The 25,188-nt window shown below is 42.2% G+C and overlaps 1 protein-coding gene across 13 annotated transcripts in view; it reads right to left on the bottom strand.

The window, feature by feature from the left end:
- LOC137412005 (breast cancer anti-estrogen resistance protein 3 homolog) overlaps nt 1–25,188 on the bottom strand; it is a 224,856-nt gene that overhangs the window by 35,109 nt on the left and 164,559 nt on the right. For 10 of the 13 annotated variants that reach the window (XM_078783406.1, XM_078783408.1, XM_078783415.1 and 7 more), the window contains 4 exons: nt 18,812–18,940; nt 13,079–13,244; nt 12,557–12,863; nt 9,913–10,016 (listed from right to left, as the gene is read on the bottom strand). In XM_078783406.1, coding sequence (XP_078639532.1) covers nt 9,913–10,016; nt 12,557–12,863; nt 13,079–13,244; nt 18,812–18,940 — 706 coding nt within the window. The remainder of the gene's footprint in view (nt 1–9,912; nt 10,017–12,556; nt 12,864–13,078; nt 13,245–18,811; nt 18,941–25,188) is intronic. The other 3 variants (XM_078783409.1, XM_078783410.1, XM_078783413.1) reach the window with 1 other exon arrangement.

Genomic DNA, 25,188 nt, shown 5'->3' with positions numbered 1-25,188 from the left:
CCTCTTCTCCCCTCCCCCCCTCTTCTCCCCTCCCCCCCCTCTTCTCCCCTCCCCCCCTCTTCTCCCCTCCCCCCCTCTTCTCCCCTCCCCCCCTCTTCTCCCCTCCCCCCCTCTTCTCCCCTCCCCCCTCCCCCCTCTTCTCCCCTCCCCCCCTCCCCCCTCTTCTCCCCTCCCCCCCTCCCCCCTCTTCTCCCCTCCCCCCTCCCCCCTCTTCTCCCCTCCCCCCTCTTCTCCCCTCCCCCCTCCCCCCTCTTCTCCCCTCCCCCCCTCTTCTCCCCTCCCCCCCTCTTCTCCCCTCCCCATCCTCTCCTCCCCTCCCCACCCTCTCCTCCCCTCCCGTCTCCTCCCCTCCCCTTCCTCCTCCCCTCCCTTCCACCGCCCGGCAATGCCGGGTACTTCCCATGGACAGCTAGCTGTACGTGGGCTGCTCGAGGGTTGGAAAACCAAGCAATCTTTATGTCTTGGCACCAATAGTGCAGGCCCATATGTCATAACAATATTGTTTGTGTTTTTTGTTTGTTAAAATTGATTTAGCAATGGATTCTGCTTCAGAATATTATAGAGATGTAAAAAAAATAGGGTTCCATTTTTTCTTTTACGTCTAATCTATCTATAATTCCAGTAATCTCTGTGTGTTTGTTTGTACGTTTGTACGTTTGTTTGTTTGTCTGTGACCGCTGTTTCTCGACAACCACGGGTCCGATATACTTTAAACTTGCCAGGTATATTGCTGGGGACCCGAGGATGTGCCTTTTCAAGGTTTGAAATTAATCGGACAAGTACTTACCGAGCTATGGCGAATGGCGATTTAGCCGTTCGCCGTTCGCTTTGGCGTTGCGAATGGACCAAACCATTGCATGTAAATAGAGGGGGGGGGTTCTGTGGTCGTTGCGAATGGACCAAACCATTCATGTAAATAGAGGGGGGGAGGGGGGTTCTGTGGTCGTTACTGCCACGTGGTTTCAAAGTTTTTTTTTGTTGTTGTTGTTTGCACGCATGTTTTTTTGCACCCACGTACGGGCACGCCCTAGGATGTTTACACACACACACCCCTACACAAATTTTTTTTTTTTTTTTTTTTGGCAAGGAACGGGCACCCACGTACGGGCACGTCCTAGCTTATATATAGTACGGGCATGCCCTAGTAGGTAGTAATTCGAAGAAATCCAAGATGGCCGCCATAAAATTTGGAAAATACACTTTTGTGCATATCTTTGTATCTAGATATCATATAAACATGAATAATATGTCCTTTTATATGTTTTCAGACCCAAGGAAGCCATTTCTGCCATTGTTTTTACAGAAAAATGCAAGGAAAATAAAATAGTGGACATATACCAGCCAAAGTGGGGTCGGCCGGCATGAAATCGGTTAATTAAGTTTCCACCATCTAGTTAAGGTCTGGTTTTGACTGTGTTGACGAAATGTGAATCTGAATAGTAGTATCTATCTTTGCAGGACCGACGACAGTTCAAGAGTGTCTAGAAAATTACACCTACCTTCAAGATGAGTGACTCACCACCCAGGAAGATTGAGAAGTCAGTAGATTTCGGACTTTGTTTTGTATGCCAAATGGCCATAGGGCAAACAGACTATACAACCTTTGTAACGAAACCAAAACTCTCCTCTGTCGAGAAACTGATGGCAGGTGCTGAGGAACAGTACACGTATGGTGAAACAAAGTTTGCATCATTGAATAGACGTTTGCAATATTCCTCTGCTGAAGAATTGCTCGCAAAAGGTCTCCGCTACCATAAAGCTTGTTACAAAGATGTTACCAATAAGATGCACATTGATCGAGCAAAGGCTAGGTTTGAGAAAGGAACAACATCAGGCAGTGCCGCAGAAATCCGACTGAAAAAGAGAGGACGACCAAGTTCTAGTGATCTAGGGGAAAGCACGTCAACATCCAGAAGGTGTTCCCGAGAACAGACATTTGACGCGCTCAGATGTGTCATATGCCAGGAAGACAGAGGAAGTGAACTACACAATGTGTCAACAAAGAACATGGGACTCCAGATCAGAAACATTGGCCAAGAAACAAGTAATGACAATCTGAAAGTGAGACTGAACAGTGTCATAAGTTCGCCTGACCCATTGCAAGCAATGGCTGAGGACATGAAATATCATTTACCATGTGTAGTTAAGGCCAAACGTGCTATAGTTAAGACGGAAAAACAAACAGAAACAACCAATGTTAACTTTGGTCAGGTGTTATCAGACCTTGAACTCATTGAAATTGTTGAAACTGCGTTGAATGATACTACTGAAAATGCTGTGCTGAATATGAATGAAATTCATGTAACCTATGTCAATTTACTTAAGGAGCACGACTTTCCGGTCTCAGACAACCATAGTTATAAGCCATACCTGAAACAATTGATCCTAGACAACATTGCCGATGTTCATTTCAGCCGGCCCTCAAACAAAACAAAGCCAGAGCAGATTCTTTCCACAAAGCTCAAAGACCACATGATATCAAGCACAATTACAGCAGACAGCATCAAAGACGATTTTAAAGTACTTTTGCGAGCTGCGAAAATATTGAGGAAAGACATCGCATCTTCCCCAGCATGGAAATTTAATGGAACCTTTGCTGATTACAAGCCACCCCCGATGCTCAACATCTTCTGCAAGCATGCAGTCATGGGAACAAGGAAAGTAGGAAATAGCAACAGGGAGGACTCCATTGGTGTGAGTGCATCATTGTTGGCGCAGCACTTTGTCGGTGCTTATAAATCTGACCGACAGGTATCGTACGAACCAAGAAGCGAGGATGGATCATTCAAACAACGATTTGAAACTCCATTGAGTGTGGGCTTAGCTCTCGACATACACAAAAACACACGATCCAAGGCGCTTGTAGAGAAACTTGCACATCTGGACCTCGCCATCTCCTACAAAAAGGTCATGGAGATTGAGACCAGCATTGCCAACTCCGTACTGAAGCAAATGGAGTCCACCGGAGGCATCTGTCTACCACCATGGTTGGTTCAGGACACGTTCGTCTGGTTTGCCATGGACAACATCGATTTTCTAGAGTCAACTCCTTGCGGGATGAATACCCTTCATGGTACAGCAATTGCGATCTACCAGCCTGTATCACCGGAGAAATCACCCATGATACCACCAATTGAACTTGACCGGTCATCAAAAGCTCAAACGATACATGATGCAGTTGGCTGTAAAACGTTGACCTGCAAGAAGCCAGCACCCGAGAAGAGAAAGAGCGACTGCAAGCTGCTCACATCAAAACCCGAGACAGACAAGAACAAGAAAACCGATATGACCTGGATGATTGGATGCCTGAACTTCGAGGAAGAAGGAGAAGTTGACGTCAAACTCACAGCTCCGGGGACGTGGGGAGCCTTCAATTCCTTGCTATCTTCGTCCAGTGAGAAGACCAATGTTGCTCTCGTTCCTCCGTTGATAAGGTCGCCTCCTACAGACTATGATACACTGTACACGGGTCTGATGAGAGCTCACAACATCACAACTCGTGTTATGGGGAGTGAGGCAATCACAGTCATGACTCTCGATTTGCAGCTATACGACCTGGCGATGAAGCTGTGGGTGGAACGCGAGGACATCAGGAAGCAATTCCTCTTCCGACCTGGTGAGCTACATGTTGTGTTTTGGGCCTTAGCTGCATTAGGAAAATACGTGGAAGGGAGTGGAATTGATCAGGCATGGGTCGAGGCTGGACTTTTCTCGCCAACCACAGTGAGCCAAATACTAAATGGGAGGCACTTGTATCGAGCTCTGGAGGCACACATGGTAACACTGATCGCTTTGTACAACCTGTACTTCCAGAGATTCCTGGCAATGGAACCTGAAGAAAGGGCCTATCTGAACGAGTCATCTGTTCGTCTGGGAGAGGCATATCAGAGAGACATCAGCGGGAGCATGGAGCCAGAGAAGAATCTATGCGACATTCTCAAAAAAACATTGGCCATGATGGAGTCCAGAGATATGACCAAAAAACTGGAACAATTTGAGGTCAGCACAAACAAGATACAGCGCTTCATCCTGAACTACATGAAACAGTTTGAGACTATCCTTCTGTTCATTAGAAGTACAAGACAACGTGATCTGCTGCTGCATATGGAGAGCATCGAGTCTCTCACGAAGTACTTCTTCGCTCACGATCATCTAAACTATGCTCGGTTGCTCCCTCTCTACATTTCAACAATGCAGGAGACTGAAAAGCAGCACCCAGAACTGTGGAGGGAATTCATGAAAGGGAACTTCTGTGTGACAAAAGGATTGGCAGGCTTCACATCAATAGCCCCAGACCATGGCATTGAGCAAGAAAACCGTACACTGAAGGTGATTGGAGGAATCGTAGGGATAACTCAAAATGAGAAGGCGCTTGACAAGTTCTTCCTCATTGCACCTGAGCTGTCAAAGTCACTGCACGAGTTTGCGGAGGGATATGGTCTTGGTGAAAACCAGAGCAGAAAACAACACCACGAAATCACGGGGGGAAAGCTTTCCCGGGTGATGAGCCATGCCTCCAAGCTTTCTAGGGTGTTCCGTGAACATGGCGATCCATTTATGGAAGAGGAAGTAGACGAGGTCTACAACCTGCTCACCAAAGAAGTCATGAATGAAAAAGTGTCCAGCGACATCTTAGAGCGCGACGAGATCGGACAACAGATGTTCCAGCAATTTGCCACAGATCGTTTAGCTGAGGGAAAACTTTCTGTGTGGGACAAAATGACGAAAAGAAAACTTCGAACATTCAAGAGTTCGAATGCCACAACAGAAGTGAGATCGGGCGACAAGCTGATCAAAGTCAAAGAAGAGCGAGGATTGTTGCAGAGGTTCATCGTTATCTCACGGAGCCGACCAGAGCTCGACCTGAAAGAATGTATTGGCACCTATGAATTTGGCATCGTTCCACATTCTTTATTTGCATCTGATGGATCCCTCTTGTTGGCATACGACAAGGCAAAAATCCTTCGTCAACTTGAGCATCTGGCTGAGCCTGAAGAGCAGGATGTACATGATCCACCAGGAGAACCTATTTCGACAGAAATCAATGAGCATCAAGACGCGGGAATTGCCGCTTTGAATGATGCAGCAGCACACGCTGGGGAAGAAACTAATGACCCATCAACTGACTATGAAATCTCAAGCCAAAATTTGCAGGAACCCTCTCAGATCAGCCAAAACCCAGACACAACCACAAGATCAGGAGTGATCAATGAAAACGAGACTACTTCTCGCCATAGAGTGATAATCATTGATGGCATGGCTCTTGTTAACGGGATCTCCAAAACAGAACAAATGATTACATGCAGTGACTTTGCTCAATCGTTCATTGAACGCCTCGAAAATATTGCCGTGCATTATGATGACGTGAGGTTGGTATTCGACCGATACATCGATAACTCACTGAAAGACAAAATGCGCCTAAAGAGGACAAAGGGGAAATCAACATACTATCACGTCAGGGATAGTACATTGATCCAGAAGATTTCACTCAAAGATTTCCTTTCCAATGTGAAGACCAAGGCAGAGCTTACAGAGTACTTGGCTGTGAAGTGTCTATCTTACAGCAAGGCTCATCCAAACAAGTTGAAGAAGTTCATGGTGACATCAGGAACTAAGACCACGGGCAACACTGAAGTTCCAGACAGTCTACTCACGCACAGCCAAGAAGAGGCCGATACACTCTTAATTCTGCATGCTCTCACAGTCGACAAAGATGCAGAAGTTATCATTGATTCGCCAGATACCGATATCTTCCTCCTACTGATTCAGAGATTTCACGATCTACCACCTGCTACGAGGTTTCTCACTGGGAAGGGAAAGTTGAGGAGGAGCATTGCAGTCCAACCTATTCATGGCATGCTAGGAGAGAAACGTGCGTCTGCAATACTTGGATTCCACGCATTCACGGGAAGTGACATGTCTGGAAGGTTCGCTGGCAGGAGCAAGGACTGGTGCTTTAAGGTCTTCATGACATGTGACAACAAGATATGGGAGGCTCTGGAGTCTTTGGGACAAACTGATCCGTCACCAGAAGTGTGTTCCCAGCTGGAACGCTTCGTCTGTCTGCTGTACAAGTCTAAAGTTCACACGAAAGTAAACGAGCTTCGCTGGTTCTTATTCTCCAACCGTGCTGCTGAGGGAGAGAGTCTTCCACCTACCACTGGTTCGCTAAAGTTACACGTTCAGCGAGCACATTATATCGCAATGATATGGAGAAAGGCAGCAGAAAGCCATCCGTCCCTTCCATCACCTGTCGAGTATGGTTGGCAGTTACTTTCGGATGATGGGGTTTATGCCCCAAGTCGATGCCTGAATCCTCCAGCCCCAGAAGCAATAATGAATCTCGTGAACTGTGGGTGCAAGAAAGGGTGTATGGGAAGATGTAGCTGTCGCAATAACAATATTCCTTGTACTGAAGTTTGTGGGTGTGTGGGTTACAGTTGTAACAACAAAGCAAATATCAATGAACCGCGTGTGATAGATATGGATGAGGATGAATGAGGCATTCGTTTATGTGATCGTTTATGTTCATTCATCGTTTATGTTTAGGTGTGTGTGTATGTGTGTGCGTGTGTGTGTGTGTGTGTGCGTGCGTGTGCGTGTGTGTGTATTCAAAATAAATGTTATCAGTGAAGATTGTTTATTGAATCGATTCTAATTGGGAAATTATACGATCCGATTTCACGACGGCCGTCTCCATTTTGGCTGGTATATTGCCCACTATTTTAATTTCCTTGCATTTTTCTGTAAAAACAATGGCAGATATGGCTTCCTTGGGTCTGAAAACATATAAAAGGACATATTATTCATGTTTATATGATATCTAGATACAAAGATATGCACAAAAGTGTATTTTCCAAATTTTATGGCGGCCATCTTGGATTTCTTCGAATTACTACCTATTAGACGTAAAAGAAAAAATGGAACCCTATTTTTTTTACATCTCTATAATATTCTGAAGCAGAATCCATTGCTAAATCAATTTTAACAAACAAAAAACACGAAATTACTAATCGCCCTAGACTACAAGTAAGAAAACCAGAAATGTTGTATACCAAGAGGTTTTGAGAAATTGAAAATTGACAAAACGTCATGTAGGAAATGTACTGTGATATTGCTCTAAAATATACATGTTCTTTTCATCATATATTTGTATTATTCTTATTCAACCCGGGCGAAGCCGGGTACCTCAGCTAGTATTATATATGTAGTACAACAAACAATAGAGTGCAATAAAATGTAAATAAGGGATAAACATAACAAAAACATCTGGAGCTTCATGGTTCAAAAAATGGTTGCCATCATTGGCAGTTGTGTCCATTATGCAGACGGCTGTATGTGCAGGAGTGGCAGGAGCCAATGATACGACAGATGGTAGCAATCATTGGCACGTCTGTGACACCCGACTGATGTGACGAGCAGCAATGAGCATCGGCAGATCGGCTGAGATATTGCAACGCAGTTTAGCTGGCAACATGGAGGCGAAGCTGCATCAGCAAACGTGGTACTTTCCTTTCCTTTCGTATATGCAGCACATGGCTGCTGGTTGCACCACTTGCTGGGGGTGCAGCTGTGCTACTGATGTGAAGGTTAAAAGAGGAATTTGGAATTTGGCCATAGACACCGTGGGATCTTAGCCGTCCATGAACTAATAACGAGCACACTGGATGCCAGTGTAACGGCCATCCGAGGGATGGCACACACACTGATCACTCACCGTGCCGGAATACTGGGATGGCAGTTTATACTTGGTCTGAGATTCAAACCCAGGCTGGACAGCTCAGAGGTGAGTATACAGCCCTTGAAATTGTGTTATTAAGTATTATATACCCACAAACTCCCTCACTCTCTTCAATCCAACTCCTTCCTCCAGGTCTTTAAAACAGCTGCTCACCACAATCTCTTATCATCATCTCTTATCATCTATTCATCTTGTGGGCTTCCCCCATCCAAAACCTTGATCTTTTCTACCCCCGTTAATTCGCTCCAGATCCACTTTTTTGAAATACCGACTTCTTTCCTGGAAGTCCAAGCATTGTCCATGTTTCCCCCCCCCCCCTCCCGTTCCCATGACTCCTCCCCCAAGCCCTCTCCCTCCCACAGATCTCCTGATGTCTCTGCTCTCAAATGTTGTACTTGTGTGCTTCCCTCTCTCTCCCCATCTTGTCTCACGCTCCCTTTATTTCGTCTTATGTGTCCGTTTTTTTTGTCATTAATGTTTGCTCTTACACGAGGCTCGATCTTGGATTCAAATTTTTTTAAAAAAGTATTATTGCAAGTATTATTAACCGTTACTCACATATATACTCCCACCGATTATTGTTGAATTAAAATGGAAAATAAATGAAAAAATATCCACAAAAAGCATACAGAGATGTTACTCGGAAGGATGACAGGCTGAGTCAAACCCACCTGGTGCTAATTCAACAGCATGACAGCAGCTTGAACTCAAGACCCCAAGATCTTAAGCCACCACCATAACCATTAAGTCAACACCAAGCTTTCGAATGTTCATAAAAGTATAAAAAAAACAGTTACAATGAGTATTGTTCTTTGTATCATGGTTTGGATTATTGGTATGAATTTTTATTATGTTTGCTTTATTGTACTTTTTAAGAATTCCTTCTTTTGCTTTTTATCTAATATTTCAGACATCATAATGCAACATGTCTGTATTTCTAATTTGCAAAACCAGTTTCGATAAACATAACGTCAAAAATTGACCAAAGTAATGCTAAATTTGTGATAAAATTACACTCTTCCATTGTATAAATAATTTTTCACATACGTTAAATCATATCACAATTATTTATCACACATCACCTATATCAAAACAAATAAATATTTTATTAGCCAATTCACATCAGATATGTATTGCGTTTACATTAGTTCATTCACATTCATAAGAAGCTCTGGGATGTAAAGATCTCACTATTATTAGAATCTCTGACAATAAGGCCCAAGCATGAGGCCTATTGCTGTTGCTCTCGCATCTCAGGCAGGTCGGTGGTCTCTTATTCTCTTCTCCCCTTGCCCTCTGACCCACATCCAGCTCCTCCATGATGCATGCATATTCACCCAGTAAGCCCACCTGTGAAACCACCTTCCTGAGGCTGTTCAATCACACTCTTCCATTCAGGAGCTTCAAATCCTACTATAATTCACCAAATGTCTGTCTGTCTGTTCCCAGGTTCTGCAAAAACGGCTGAACCGATCGCAACGAAATTTTGGGTGGGAAATCCTGGGAGCCCCTGGAGTAAAATAGGCTATATTGTTTTTCAATTTTTTTTCCAATTTTCCAACTTTTCCAATTTTCCAGTTTTTCCAAACACGATGGAATAATATTTACCAATATGAACAGTGGGTGATGTGGCTTTTATTGAAATTCTACAAATACTGTTTAGATTGTAAATAAAGCTTAAAATAGCTTAAAGTAAAAAAAAAAAAAAAAAAAAAGCAGGCCAACCCCTGCTCCATGGAAAAAAATGGCCTCTAAAGGTGGTTCTTTTCTTTGTTTAAAAAAAAAAAAAGCCTTCAATTTCTGATATTTTGCCTTTTCATTTGGGCCTTCCAATTGAAGCCCCGCCCATAGGGCAGGTACTGTTGCTAGTACTTCAAATACACCCTATCATCTCATTTCGCTCCCACTTTTGCCCCATCCCTACCCACAATATTTTCTATCCATATATTAATCCGACCTACACCCATTAACCCATTAATGCCTGGTTATATATTCAATGCAATGCACCTTAATAGCCAATCTCATTATGATGTGAAATCTTGTAATAATTTGCATGAACAGATAATGAGGATTTAATTTTGATATGCCTTGTATTTGTCCACTTTGCAAATCATGAAAACCCCCAACCCTACTTCTCCCACTCCACATCCTCTCCCCTCCATCATGCCCACCTGTGAGTAGACGGCTCTCAGACTGGTGGGATTGGAGTGGAGCTGGTTGGCGTTCTCGAAGATGGTCCAGGCCGTGTGGATGACTACCACTGCGCTGCTTTGCCCTGCTCAAAAGAATGTCGGGATTCAAAGAAGCTGCTCATTATCACCAGATAAAGGTTAATTCGATTACTGCAGTATAACAAACAATATCCGCAACGCAACCGGCTCCACTAGTTAGAAAAAGTAATGTGACGACGAGGAAATGTTAAATAAATGAATAGCTTGAATGGATTTAAAAGAAAATTAAAAATATTTATCTTAAGTTCATGTTGTTTAAATAATTAATTGGTTAGTAGAGTCATTGATATGATATCATTTACATATTTCATGTGCATATTTATCATGGAGTACTATAGTACTCGTATTTAGGGATGGCACAGGAAAAAGTGGCCGCCCATTCAAATGTGTACAAAATGATACGCTTAAAGACGACGATAGAGTGAAGGCATACGTCTTAAAAAGTCACACCTTATATTCTCGAATGTTTTCACAACTATTCATAACCATTTCATTACTACAAGAATGAAAAAGACGCCAAAATACATCGCTTACGATACGATTGTTTATACAAAGAATTGTGATAAATGTCTTCCTGCCGAGCACAATAATGGCTGAAGCAATTACAATGATTCCAACAGAAGGAAGCAGCATTCTCTCTTGGGTATTGCACCCTTACCACAACAATTTCATTTAAATCGCATATAAAAAACAATACAACCACAATAGCGCACTGAAGCGATGACGTCATGAGGTTCTACCGAGTGCCGTTCTTACTTGAAATGTGGAAATAAATAAAAACTTAAAACCTGGAAATGTGCAGGGTTATAAATATGAGTTCCCTTGCCAGGAATTTCAATACAGGAGGAGGCCATTAGGCCCTTCAAGCCTACACGGTGGTTGTCAACCCATGGTTGTTTGTCCATGCTCTAATGCTCTATCCTATTTAAATGCAAGTAAGCAGCAAGCACCGTTTATTTAATGTTTGGTACGACTCGGTTGGGGTCGGATTTGAGCTGCCAATCTCCCAGACTCAGAGCAGAAGCTCAAACCATCAAGCCAATGAGTCTGGTTATTAAACCACAACCATTATTTTGACTTTTTAATCGGCTGTTGGTCTAACAAGTGCAGCTTGGACCCTGTCACAAAAACTACCAAATTGATGTAGATGTAAGAGATAATATTGGTCTATTTGACGTTTACTGATTCTTCTGGCCCAACCTGTCAATAGTTATAGCCTGCCAGCCCTATTTCCAACAATAGCATGCCATGCCATGTTGTTTTTAATTCTCTTAGTGCATGACCCACAGTTGACTTTAGAGGACCCAAAATGACGGAAACATTGTGAACACACATTAGCACCATTTGGCCCCATAAAAAGCATTCCATGTTGAAGGTCACTCCGCTCTTCCCCTCGTAACATTCAGCCCTTTACCATGACATCTCGCAACTGACTACTTTGTGGCATCTTGAAACTGAGTTTCAGTACCTGTTGCACATCTTAATTAAGTAGGAAAATACGTATGCACGAGTGTTAAATAGACTCATTTTAAGCTCTCCCAGTACCTTCGGTACCTCTAAAATGATTACAATAATTATATCCAGATGAGCTTCCATCTACTATATAAGAGAGCTGTTGGTCTGTGTGTCGCCAGTTTTCTCAGAGATGGCTGAATGGATCTTCGTCAAACTTTCAGAAGTTCATCAATGAGTGCCTGGGAGTGTTTTAGGCCAAACAAATTTTTTTTTTTTTTTAAACAACAAATTTCGTTTTTTGGGGATTTTTTATAAAGATTTCGCTCCATAGAGCCTAAATATTTTTGATTAATGACAGTTATATACAAATACACATTCGCATAAACAAATACAAAACGATTACCAGACATTTGATCACAAATTATAATCAAACAATTCCGAAAGCGGTCAAAGTTGGTGGTAAGGCTTCTTCTTCCTCTTCTTCTTCTTCTTCTTCCTCTTCCTGACCGTCATCAAACTTAACTCAGAAACGTGATCTACAGTATATTCACCAGCATATATTCAACGAATATATAATAGGTAAAATGGGTAAAAGTTAAAATTATGATTTGACACTTGTGCTTGATTCTGATTTGGGTGTAATTGCTTTTGCATTATATTTGTCCTCACTTCAAATATGTTCATGTTTCATTTTCACTTGAGCAACGCCAGGTACCCCAGCTATAAACGCTTTTATACTTTACTCGGGATACAAATACAAATACAACTTTGTCTGGGGGGTAACATAGGCTATGTGGCTACGGCCTCATGTGAGGGTGTGGGGTTCCGGGAGAGGGGTGTAAATTATTCATGTAAATGTGTACCGTGTACAAATGTGCATATGTAAATGTGCAGCGCCACCCCTCTTCCTCCCCTTCCCCCCTCCCCCAAAACAGAGGGGCCTGTCAAAGCCACAACCCCACCCCCCCCACCCCCCCAAGATGTATATATAGTATATCTTTCTCCTCCCTCTCCCTCACTTCTCCCCCCCCCCCCTCCCCCTTCCACTCCCCCCACCACTCCCCCACACTCCATGCCTCACTCCTCACTCCCCTCCCTCCCTCCCCTCCCGCGGTACTCATGCTATTACCTTATAAGGCTTGCATCAACTGTTCCGCCATTATCTCCAAGGTTCAGGCTAAACCTTTTCGTCTGCACACACTCCTTGGTGCGGGAGCTTCGTCCTTGGTGAGGTCTTGTCTGGGCGATGCTATCACTACGGCAGCGTGCTTCCAGCAAGCGCATCGGCAGCGTACGGTTCACAGGGCGAGAGATGACCGCCCCACTCTGTGCTGATACCGGGAGCCGACTTCCCACATAGGAGCATACAAGTGATTGCACATCATCAAAGCCTTCACCCTCAAAGCGGAACTGCACACGAGGAGTCACTACAGCTGCTGGGAACAGGAGATAGGTAGTGTAGGTTAGTGATAACTAATATAAAAGCTTCACGATCTGAGATAAGTACTTTGCAAGAGTTATAAGAACATTTTAATGCAGGCTCACAGAACGTTGGCATATGAAAGTGAAAGATGTAAAACACCAAACTTGCCAAAAAGCATGTCAAGTGATTTATGAACTAAGATCAATCAACTTAGTGTTTCATAATGACCTTTGGCAGGAGCTCCGGGGGTCAAAATAGCTGGTATTTGCTCCCGCATTATTTTAAAATGTAATGGAGTATCTCGCCAACGGCACGTAAGTACGTATTGGCCAGGACTTGAGACCGAGTCTCGCACAAGGAAATCGCCATCAGCACACAGAGCCCGCTCAGCAACCTGCGCACAGCCCGGAAATGACAAAACAATCATTTAACGATGGACAAAGAAAGAGATAAATCTCAAGTTACCAAGGACAACAACTCACAAGTGGAATTGTCCAGGCGTTTTAAGCTTAAGCATTTAAGCTTTGGTCTTGGACATATGCTTCTGCTTTTTGGCTTCATCAGCAAGAAATCATCTTATATACATCATCACAATCACCACCATCTCTTATCTTCCGCCATCCAAAACCTTGATCTTTTCTACCCCCGTTAATTTCACCCCAGATCCACTTTTTTGAAATACCAACTTCCTTCCTGGAAGTCCTAGCAGTGTCCATGTGTTTTTTTTTACCACTCCCCCTTCCCACGCCTCCTCCCCCCAAGCCCTCTCCCTCCCACAGATCTCCCGCGATGTCCCTGCTCTCCATCTTGTCTCCCGCTCCCTTTATCATATGTTTTATGTGTCAGTTTTTGTCTTTGTGTGATCAATGTTAGCTCTTACATGAGCCTCGATCTTGTATACAAAAAATAATAATTGTGCATTCTAATCATCAATAGATATTCCAACCTTGCAAAGTCGGCAACCCATCTCGAATCCGAGTCTAATGGGTTTCTCACCAAATGAAGGTGGATCGGCATCTCCTCGACAATAAATCATAAATCATGAAGCAATGAGAACTTTGATTTCAAAAAAAAATTCTGATTTAAAAAAAAAATGATTAAAAAAAAAAAACTTCCGATTCACTAGAAGCAAGATGAATTCCTGGATTAGAGACTGTCGGTCTTCCTTGCAAGTTAATAAATTTAAAATTTGCTGGCCTAGTGCGGAGCACACTAGACCGGCAAACCAGATGTTGTAGTTTCAAGGCACTGGTCATTGGTGGACGTCACGATCCACAACGTCTTTCATGAACAAGTAGGTGACACCCTGGTAGAGGTCATCATTGACACCTTGAACAAAATTCCAAATTCCTGCCACGTTCAATCAAATGTCAGGCCTGGGCAGCCGGTTCATCAACGGGTTTGGCCCAAGCAGCCCCGTTAGCCAACCTCACAATGAGGACCGTTAAACAAGTAGCAGTAATAGTAGTAGTAACGGTTCTGGGCAACGTGGTCTGAAGGTACGCACACTCGACTCGCAGCTGTCTCGAATGGGTTTGAATACTAGCCTAGTTACCCTGCGCTCGTGAAGCGAAAAGCGTGGTTAAGCATTCAGGTGCGTACGTACGTGTGCCGTACGTGTCTGCATTTTAAAAATTCATTTTCTCGGCAACCGTTGGTCCGATTGACACGAAATTTTACCATAGAAGCGCCTCCGCCTGTATAAATTTTTTATTCATAATTATGACGTCATAGGTCACGTGGTACGGACGCCATCTTGGAAAAACCGGACAATGTTGCACCTATATATCTCCAAAACTGCTACATGGAAAAAATTTAAACATGGCTCATTGTAAAGAACTCCATATGGGGAATAGGTCTTGTTAACGATGACGTCATTGGTGCCATAATTATGACGTCATAATTCGACAGGGACAACGCTTAGTCTGATCAGTTTGAAATGTATTGAGCGTGATCGATGCAACAATTATATTAATAATAGTAATAATAATACATTTATTTTATATAGCGCTTTTCAAGAAGCCCAAAGGCACTTTGACAGAGTACAAAAAACAAGTGCAAAAAGACTTAGATTTATATTATAAATCGTAATTTATAATTTATATTATTATTATAATTTATATATAATTTATATTATTCTCTAATATTTATATTAGAGAATATAAATGTATGATGTCATCGCTTACGTGGTCTGGCAGCCATATTGGATCAAAGAAAGAAAATGTTCAAAAACAGAAGAGTTGGCTCGCAATAAGTTGACTGCGCAAGGTAAGTATTCTATGAATACCATCCAGTTAAAAACGGTGATGCCCATGTTCCACAGGCAGGGTGATTCATCAATGTGTGTGCTGTCCCTTCGATGGACGTTAAACGGGGCGTCTCATCTTCCGGCATTAGTTGGTGAATGTTAAAAAAAATCCCACGTTGTCCTTTATGAAGAGTAGTTGAACTATCACCGGAACACCATGAACTAATTCCAAACTCCTGCTTTAACTACCACTGGGAAGGCAACAGCAAACCACCCCAGCATAACCGTTGCCAAGAAAGTGCTTTGGTAGCACTGACGCCCTGAAACAGAACGTGGTACATGAGTAGTAGTTGTAGGACAGAGAGGAGAGGAGATAAGGAGGTGGGGAAGGAGAAGGAGAAGCAGAGGAAAAATAAGCAAAATAATAAAAGTACGGCAAGAAAATAATCTGTCTGTCCTTCCTAATATGTTTTACATGTGATGTCACTTCACACGTTTTGTTGGACTCTTGATGTCCTCACAGCAACTTGGGATGGGCTTTCGGATAATGCCATCAACAGGTCCATTTTAGATACATCTGACTGGTTGACCTTCAAAACAGATGTATGTTTCCTATCATATTTTCGAAATAGATCCCAGAGTCTTCCAAAGTAGAAATTTATGAGAGATCTTCTACCTGTAAATCACATAGTGGCTGCTTCTTTATCAGCCCATGCACAACAAGAACATCGGCACTTGCTCTTCGATCTGGAATCAATTTTAAGATTCAGATATAATCAGTCATCCATCTCAGATCATTATGGTAATAACTCTTTTAAAATCCTGAAGAAGTGCAGTCTCAGCTTTTGGACCTCATTTTTAGGTGTACGAGAACAAGCTCTCCTGGAAGACACAATCTCGATTTGGTGCCTGAAGCGAAAATTGGTTTCTAAATGCAGATGCCAATTGGATACACTCGGTCAGGCGAAGTTAACTTTTGCCTTTTCTCAAATTCCCACAACACTGAATGTCATTAACAGCTATTGCTGCCCACGTTACGCCGACGCTCTTGCCTACCAGCTTGCACTTTTGTATGTATTCGAGACGAACACTCTCGACATAAGTACTCATCATTAAGCATGTGCACGTCTATTTGCAGATGCCACTCTTTTCTCATGACATACAGGATGGTAGTCCCTTGGTGTTCATTTGCTTGTCATTGAACTTTATTACCTCCACCACCAAAGGTGGATGGTGGTTATGTTTTCACCCCTGTCTGTATGTTTGTCCGTTTGTTTGTGAACAGGATATCTCAAAAAGTTGTGGACAGATTCGGAGGAAATTTGGCAAAGAGGTAGTTTATGTGACAAGGAGGAAATGATTAGATTTTGGTGAAGATCCGGATCCGGTTCCGGATCCGGCTACTAGAATTTTTTAAGTGAATCTTCACCATTGAGTGTTAGGGCTAAAACCAACATATAGCGGGATATCTGAAAAAGGTATGGACGGATTTGGACGAAACTTGTTGGACAGGTTGTGTGTGAGACAAGAAAGATTCGATTCAGTTTTGGTGAAGATTCGGATCCGGATCCAGCTAGTAGAATTTTTTAAAGTGAATCTTCACCATTGGGAGATTGGACCAAAAACGTTACAAAGTAAAAAGTTGCGGATGGATGATTTTGATTAAATGTGATTCTGTATTGTGATTTTCTGGTCTACTCTGGGCTACAAAATGTTCACCTGGCGGAGGTATGCTCTCTACTGAGTGCCGTTCTAGTTTTCCCTGCTACGCCAGCAACCTGTGCATAAAACATCTCTGACAAGTCAAACCAAATTATTTGTCAAAGACATTAAGTCCAAATTTTCTGCTAATATCCAATCCTTTGTGCGCCCCCCCCCCCTCGCCTCCCCCCTGTTCTTTGTTCGATCACCTGCTCTTAGCTGAATGCTATTCTTTCCACAAACAATCCAAATTTATCACTCGCAAACAAATGCCACCCGATATGTCTCACAATTTTTTTTTATTGTCTACAAGATCAATGCTCGTGTACGAGCTAACATCAATCACAAAAAAAACACACGGACACACAAAACATACAATAAAGGGAGCGGGAGACAATATGGGGAGAGAGAGCGAAGCACACAAGTACAACAGCAGTGAACAGGGACATCGGGAGATCTGTGGGAGGGAGAGGGCTTGGGGGGAGGAGGCATGGGAAGGAGGGGGAGGGAGAGGGCTTGGGGGGAGGAGGATTGGGAAGGGGGGGGTGGAGTGGGAGAGGTATTAAACATATGGACTCTGCTAAAACATCCAGGAAAGAAATCGGTATTTTTTTAAAAAGTGGATCTGGGGTGAATTAACAGGGTTAGAAAAGATCAAGGTTTTGGATGGCGGAAGATACGAGATGGTGGTGAACAGCTGTTTTAAAGACCTGGAGTGGGATTGAAGAGAGTGGGGGAGTTTATTCCAGAGGCGGGAGAAAAGAGGAATGAAAGAGTGAAGGTGAGCAGAGAGTCTTGATTTTGGCAGTTTCACCATCAGAGGGTTGCTGGCAGATCTTGTGCGACCTTTTTAACAGATCTGTTTTTAACAGAAAAGATTCTTGTGAATCTTTTTAACAACTCTTGCTAACCAAATATATTTGCACATTCCGCATCCACATGCTCTCACCCACCCTATCATACTAATATATATACAATTTGGTGTCTGTCTGTCTATCTGATGATTTTTGACCACAATACATTCGGTCGTTACTTTTCCAATCTCAATCAAACTTAACAGGAGGTCACACAATGAAGCTTGTAGCGAATTCGTTTGCCCTAATCCCCAAGGGGGTTTTCTCCACCATGGTGGTTTTCTCCACCAATGGGGTTTTCTCCACCATGGTGGTTTTCTCCACCAATGGGGTTTTCTCCACCATGGTGGTTTTCTCCACCAATGGGGTTTTCTCCACCAATGGGGTTGCATGTTGAGGTGTATATCCGTGTTAAGATAGCCTTAGAGTGACGTTTTTCCAAAGCCGCTTTTAATAACAAAACGAATGATAATCGCTTAATATTCATGTTATTACAAAACAATATTAATACTAGTAATATCCCATCTCCCCAAGGGGTTTTTCCTCCTTGAACAAACGCCGTGCCAACGTGTATAAACAGCTTATCGTGCCATTTCGTAGAAACCCCCTACCAAAAGTAAAAATATTATAAACCACAAACACATATGACTATCTTTTGTAACAGTCGCTCCTGCTGTTTAACACTAAACCTAAAGGGATGAAACCCGGGGTATATTCAGTTACCTAGCGCTTGCCAAGCCACCCATTCCTTGTCAATGGTTTTGAATGGAGTCCTTGCTGAAATGCTTAAACCACTTGGTGAGCGCTCCACAAGATACTTGGTACATAAACACACTCCCGATGTTCTTGAGGCCCAACCATAGATCAACTGTAATCTATATATTACCCAGAGAGGAATGACCCTTCCTGCCACCCCCGCATGGAATAGGAATACTTGTCATTATATATATATATATATATATATATATATATATATATATATATATATATATATACACACAGTATATTTCCAATCAAACGTATGCAAAGAAGTGTTCCACTTATAGAAAGGCAGATCCACTATCAAAGCATCACATTTCTATACATATGGCCGTCCTAGAAAATGTTCCTTCGAGCACAGGCTGTAGCAATAACCTCTAAAGTAGGTAGCACGTATACCTGCCGAAGGATGCCCCCATGATACCAGCCGTGGCTGGACAGGATGTCGCTGCTCTGTTTCAGTTCTTCCTCAAGCTCCCGGCACAGACGATCTGCACCTCCCTCCATCAAGCAGCGTTCCTTTGATAGCTGCGTGAAAGAACAATTATTTTTGTGTAATTGTAAGTTAAGTTAGAGATTGTCACTTATGAACATTCATCCACACAGTAAACTTATAATTAATTATAATTAAAGCTTGTTCTCCTGTCTATTGTGTTCACCGATTATTTTGTCTAAACATTTGCATTTTATTTTTTGCAAGTCGAGTAATCTCCGTGTGATCCCTTATGATTATGAGAGAATATGAGAGAAAGGATATTTTGTGTCAGTCTCAGGGCAACTAGTGCCCACTTAAAAGGGCAACATGCAATGCTATTCTGGTTTCACAAATGTAAACATGAACATCAACACTGGAGAACCGTTTTAAACTATTTATATTTGTCAGCCATTTTTACACAAAAGAGTTTGAAAATAAAACCTCATACATATGGTTTTTTTGGTTTTATTTTTACAAGAGCAAAGCCTATGGAAGAGGAAGAACCCTTTTTAGCAATTCAACCCACCCTTAGGGATGGGAATCAATCCATGGATGCGTTTCTGGCTCGCTGGACTTCATCAGCATGGAGTGGGCTCCCCCCAAGAGCTCATCATCATAACCCTAACCCTAACTAACCCTAACCCTAACCCTAATAACAGCTGCTCATGCTGAACGTAGCCATGATGCTAAAATGTATTATGACAAATTCAGCATTAACTAGAAAGTTCGTTCAACATCTTTCCCCATGCAGTCTTAGGAAAAAGGACATCGGAAGGATCTTTTCAACTCTTCCTTTGTGTTTCCGAGCAGGATCTATGTTAGCTTTGTTCTTTGTTCGTGAACTTTGAATGACAGATGTAAAGTCAACCATATGAAGCCAATGGGCCAAATGGAAAAGACCGAACCTTCTGCCAAATCTATCCTCAGAGAGCGCGCGGCAAATTTGATTGGTTGAGAGGGTGTAAAATTTTGCCCAAGTACAGGTAAACTTAAGATTTTTGGAGGTACAAACAAGGAGATTTGTGTTCTACAGCTTTCAACTATCAGAGAGTACACTAGTACTCTTGATGTAGGGATGATACAGAAAAGAGTGTCGGTACCATCTGCTGCATACAAAACTAAAGTTGGAGTATCTTCTTCAAAAAGTCGCTACATATGAGAACCTACCTGATCTATTCACCTGATTGTTGAAGCAGGGATCACTTTTCAGTACTCCAGACAATGGCAAAAGGTAAAAAAAAAAAGGAAAAGCAAAATACCGACATCGGTCAAACCAGGGAATTCATCTTCTCGTTCATAATAATAATAATCTTCTTCCGACGGAATATTTCCGAGCTGACTCCATCAATTCAAACCATCCCTACATCTTTCTTTGAATAACGGTTGGGTTTGTGTGTGTGTGTGTTCGATATAATTTTGTCTTTTCTAGAGACAACCATTATTCAAAGAATGATGCAGGGATGGTTTCACATGATAAATTATTGTGATCATCTCTACCTTGTTTCCAAACTTTTTTGGAGTAACATCCTTGCATCCCTTCACATTTTTTACAATGTTGATATTACTTGTATAATTCAATTGAAGTAAAATAAAAGTTTTAAAGGCTGTTGAAAAATATAACAAAACAAACCATTTATTCTGAAGTGCAGTGCCGTTGAGGCACCGTCTTTTACACCACCTTATATAACATGTTATATTTGTTTTTTTTGTGCTTGTTGTTTGTGTCCTTTGTGATGTCTCCAAAATCAGTACGTTTTGTGTTGAGAATGAATTTCAGTTTTCCCTGGCAGACAGACTGAAGCAATTTGTTTCACTCCTTTCTGCGCATGCTCACTCCAGGATGTGATTCCATACAATTTTCCAAATTCAGAGCCAAATTTCTGCTAAACTGCAGGTTCGTGTTCCGATTCGTGTTCAAAATGTAAAGTTCAATTGGAATTAAGTTGTTCCTCGATTATCGACTGACGTCTGTCAGGCAGACAGAGTGAACCGATTGCTTATCCCCGCTTTGCACTACGAGCGCGTGGGGTGAATATCACGCATAAACCTGCCTTATGAAGACTATTGCAAACCAATGCTGTAAGCGGCGAAACGCTGCCAATGTGGAATAAAAAGAGTGGATTAGAATGCAGGTGGCAACAGACTGAGGATTGGAACAATCAACTGGAAGAGAATGTTATTGGAATGGATATATTATTAAAGGGAAAGTAATAAAAAAGCAAAAATCTGTAACTCTGTAGTACATCTGGAACTGTGTAATTTTTATTTTTTATTTTTAACAGTCCAGTTGAGTTCATCACATGCTGAACCCTCCGGCGTCCGGCGTCTGTCGTCGTCGTCGTCGTCGTCGTCTGTCGTCCGTTAACTTTTCGACGTTGACACTCCAGCGTCCACAAATATCAACCGATTCTGATCAAACTTGACATGCAGCATCCTTACCCCAAGGACCAGGTTGGTATTACATTTCAGCCAGATCCGTTGAAAAATGGCGGACTTAGGCGACCATTTTGTTTTTGGTCATAAAAACGACGTTAACACTCTAGCGTCCACAAATATTAACAGGTTTTGATCAAACTTAGAATGTTTAACCCTTACCACACAAGGTAGGTTGCTATTGCATTCCAACCCGATCCGTCACAAAATGGCCGCCATAGGCCACCATATTGTTTTCAGCTCCGAAACGACGTTAAGACTTTAACGTCCACAAATATTTATGGATTTTGATCAAACTTGGTGTGTGAGATTCTTACCACACAAGGTAGGTTGCTATTGCATTCCAACCCGATCCGTCACAAAATGGCCGCCATAGGCCGCCATATTGTTTTCAGCTCCGAAACGACGTTAAGACTTTAACGTCCACAAATATTTATGGATTTTGATCAAACTTGGTGTGTGAGACTCTTACCACACAAGGTAGGTTGCTATCGCATGTCAACCCGATCTGTCACAAAATGGCCACCAAGTTGTCCAGTCAGTTCAGTTGAGTTCTGCTTCCCTGGAAGCTCTAGTTTATATACAAGATCGAGGCTCGTGTAAGAGCTAAAAATGTGTATTAAGGCTGGGGTGGCTAAAGCTTTTACATTTCACTTTTGAGGCTTTGAGAATGTTTTTGCTTAAAGTTCAAAATATTCTGCCAGCTTTTCTGAAATCCCATTTGCTGTTGAATGCATACTGGTGTGTAAGAATGGCATGGGCTCTTTGTTTAGAGATGCCTGATTGTTAGGAATTTAGTAATCATTTAGCTTGACATGCCTTACATGTTCTGACAACTCTATCAATGTCCAGATATATGCTTGGCCAGTAAACACATTCGCGTGTACAAATACACCAGATTAAATGCCCAAGCAAGACCTAAACCAAACACCAAAATATTTCCAGAGAAGGGAGCCTTGTTCAGGAAGTGTAAGATACAGGAAAAAGCAACAACGAGGTGAGGCTATATTTGTAGCCTACACAGTAGTCAGCTTAGACATTGGGGTTATAAGACATCGTAAGGGTCCAGTTCCTCTAGCCAGCGGAATAGGTAGGTCGCCAGTCAACACAATTAAGGTTCATTAAAACAAGGAGATGCCTCATTGAACAAGATCTCAACAACAATGGCTTCCTCTCTTGCCCTCGTCTGTCTCAAGCTGAGTCTCGGCATGGTCTTGGAAACCCAATTGTATATCTCGAAAGAATGATGCACCACAGCCACAATTATTGAAAAGACATTCCCGGCACTATCCAACAGAAGGAAAAGCCAAGCAATAAGCCCTTGCAATTATTACGGAAAAGATATTTTACACAAGTCCAAGCATTTATAATTGACATGCGCAGAACGAGGACAGGGTCAGCTCATTTACAAAAAAAGAAGAAGAAACAATTTACTTAAGTGTGCAAATGCATTTACAGTACCTTCACAATAAGTACAAATAAAATGATCAGACAGACAAGAACAGATAAAAATCCTTAAACTGATTTAACTCCCCCCAAGCCCTCTCCCTCCCACAGATCTCCCGATGTCCCTGCTCTCTGCTGTTGTACTTGTGTGCTTCCCTCTCTCTCTCCCCATCTTGTCTCCCGCTCCCTTTATTGTATGTTTTGTGTGTCCGTTTGTCTTTTTGTGATTGATGTTAGCTCGTACACGAGCCTCGATCTTTAAAAAAAAAACAAAAAAAACTTTGCTCTAATTCTCTGTGCACAGAAATTTAAACATAAACACAGAAGACACAGAAGGGCTCGTCCATATATTGGGAGCTCCCACAAATAACAATTACTTTGGCCAAATGTAGATTCAGTTCCAATGCAGGTAACAGTGCTGATATGAGAGAAACCAGAAGCCATGCCTGGCAGCACCACTATAGTAAGTAGCAGTGTTTGTTGTAATGCAAACAGCAATAAAGTAGTAGACTGTAATACAAAGATCAACCGATGCAATATTGGGTTCAACAGGTCAAAGGTCAAGTGCTCTTTGAAAAATCGTTTTGCTGACCATGACTCGAGTTAGAAGCATCTGTTCTTCTTTGTTTATCATAAACAGCTGCTCACCACCATCTCAAATAACCCCCCCCCCCCCCATTCAAACCCATGATCTTGTCTGCCACCATTAACCCACCCCAAGCCAACGTCTTTCGAAATTTCAAGTCTTTCCTCCCAGAGAGTTATTTCCGTGTCCACCTTGTCCACCCCGTACATCCTCCCCGACCCCTCATTCTCCCCCACATCCCATATTTGTCCAAGTCTCCCTCTATTACTGTTCCTCAATCTGGGTGTTTGTGTGTTTCTCCACTCTCTTTCTACTGTTCTTTTGGTTCTGTTGCATCCTGATCCATTCAATGTTCCAGCTCCTCCATGAGCCTCGACTTTTATATAAAAAGCATCCACTGATGGTAAAGTTTTGGATTGCCCTTCCGTCAGTGGGCGGAAAGAGTTACACCATTGGAAATGCAATTTGAACGACTTGATCCCTGCTGTAATGACTATTTACACAGTTGGGATGAACACAATACAGGAGTAGGCTTTATGCTGCTTAATCGTTTTCAATCAACATCCCGTGGGGAAAACTACAAAAACAACTCCTGTCAATATAGAAAACTACAAAAGGAACTCCTGTCAATATAGAAAACTACAAAAGGAACTCCTGTCAATGTGGAAAACTACAAAAGGAACTCCCGTCAATGTGGAAAACTACAAAAGGAACTCCTGTCAATGTGGAAAACTACAAAAGGAACTCCTGTCAATGTGGAAAACTACAAAAGGAACTCCCGTCAATGTGGAAAACTACAAAAGGAACTCCTGTCAATGTGGAAAACTACACAAACAACTCCTGTCAATGTGGAAAACTACAAAAGGAACTCCTGTCAATATAGAAAACTACAAAAGGAACTCCTGTCAATATAGAAAACTACAAAAGGAACTCCTGTCAATGTGGAAAACTACACAAACAACTCCTGTCAATGTGGAAAACTACAAAAGGAACTCCTGTCAATATAGAAAACTACAAAAGGAACTCCTGTCAATATAGAAAACTACAAAAGGAACTCCTGTCAATATAGAAAACTACAAAAGGAACTCCTGTCAATATAGAAAACTACAAAAGGAACTCCTGTCAATGTGGAAAACTACAAAAGGAACTCCCGTCAATGTGGAAAACTACAAAAGGAACTCCTGTCAATGTGGAAAACTACAAAAGGAACTCCTGTCAATGTGGAAAACTACAAAAGGAACTCCTGTCAATGTGGAAAACTACAAAAGGAACTCCTGTCAATGTGGAAAACTACAAAAGGAACTCCTGTCAATGTGGAAAACTACAAAAGGAACTCCTGTCAATATAGAAAACTACAAAAGGAACTCCTGTCAATGTGGAAAACTACAAAAGGAACTCCCGTCAATGTGGAAAACTACAAAAGGAACTCCTGTCAATGTGGAAAACTACAAAAGGAACTCCTGTCAATGTGGAAAACTACAAAAGGAACTCCCGTCAATGTGGAAAACTACAAAAGGAACTCCTGTCAATGTGGAAAACTACACAAACAACTCCTGTCAATGTGGAAAACTACAAAAGGAACTCCTGTCAATGTGGAAAACTACAAAAGGAACTCCTGTCAATGTGGAAAACTACAAAAGGAATTCCTGTCAATGTGGAAAACTACAAAAGGAACTCCTGTCAATGTGGAAAACTACAAAAGGAACTCCTGTCAATGTGGAAAACTACAAAAGGAACTCCTGTCAATGGGGAAAACTACAAAAGGAACTCCTGTCAATGTGGAAAACTACAAAAGGAACTCCTGTCAATGTAGAAAACTACAAAAGGAACTCCTGT

Source organism: Myxine glutinosa, chromosome 8, assembly GCF_964187855.1.
Source record: "Myxine glutinosa chromosome 8, kmMyxGlut1.1, whole genome shotgun sequence".
NCBI classification, from domain to species: Eukaryota; Metazoa; Chordata; class Myxini; order Myxiniformes; family Myxinidae; genus Myxine; species Myxine glutinosa.
Note: the sequence above shows the minus strand (reverse complement) of the source record. Positions and strands in the feature narration are given on the sequence as shown.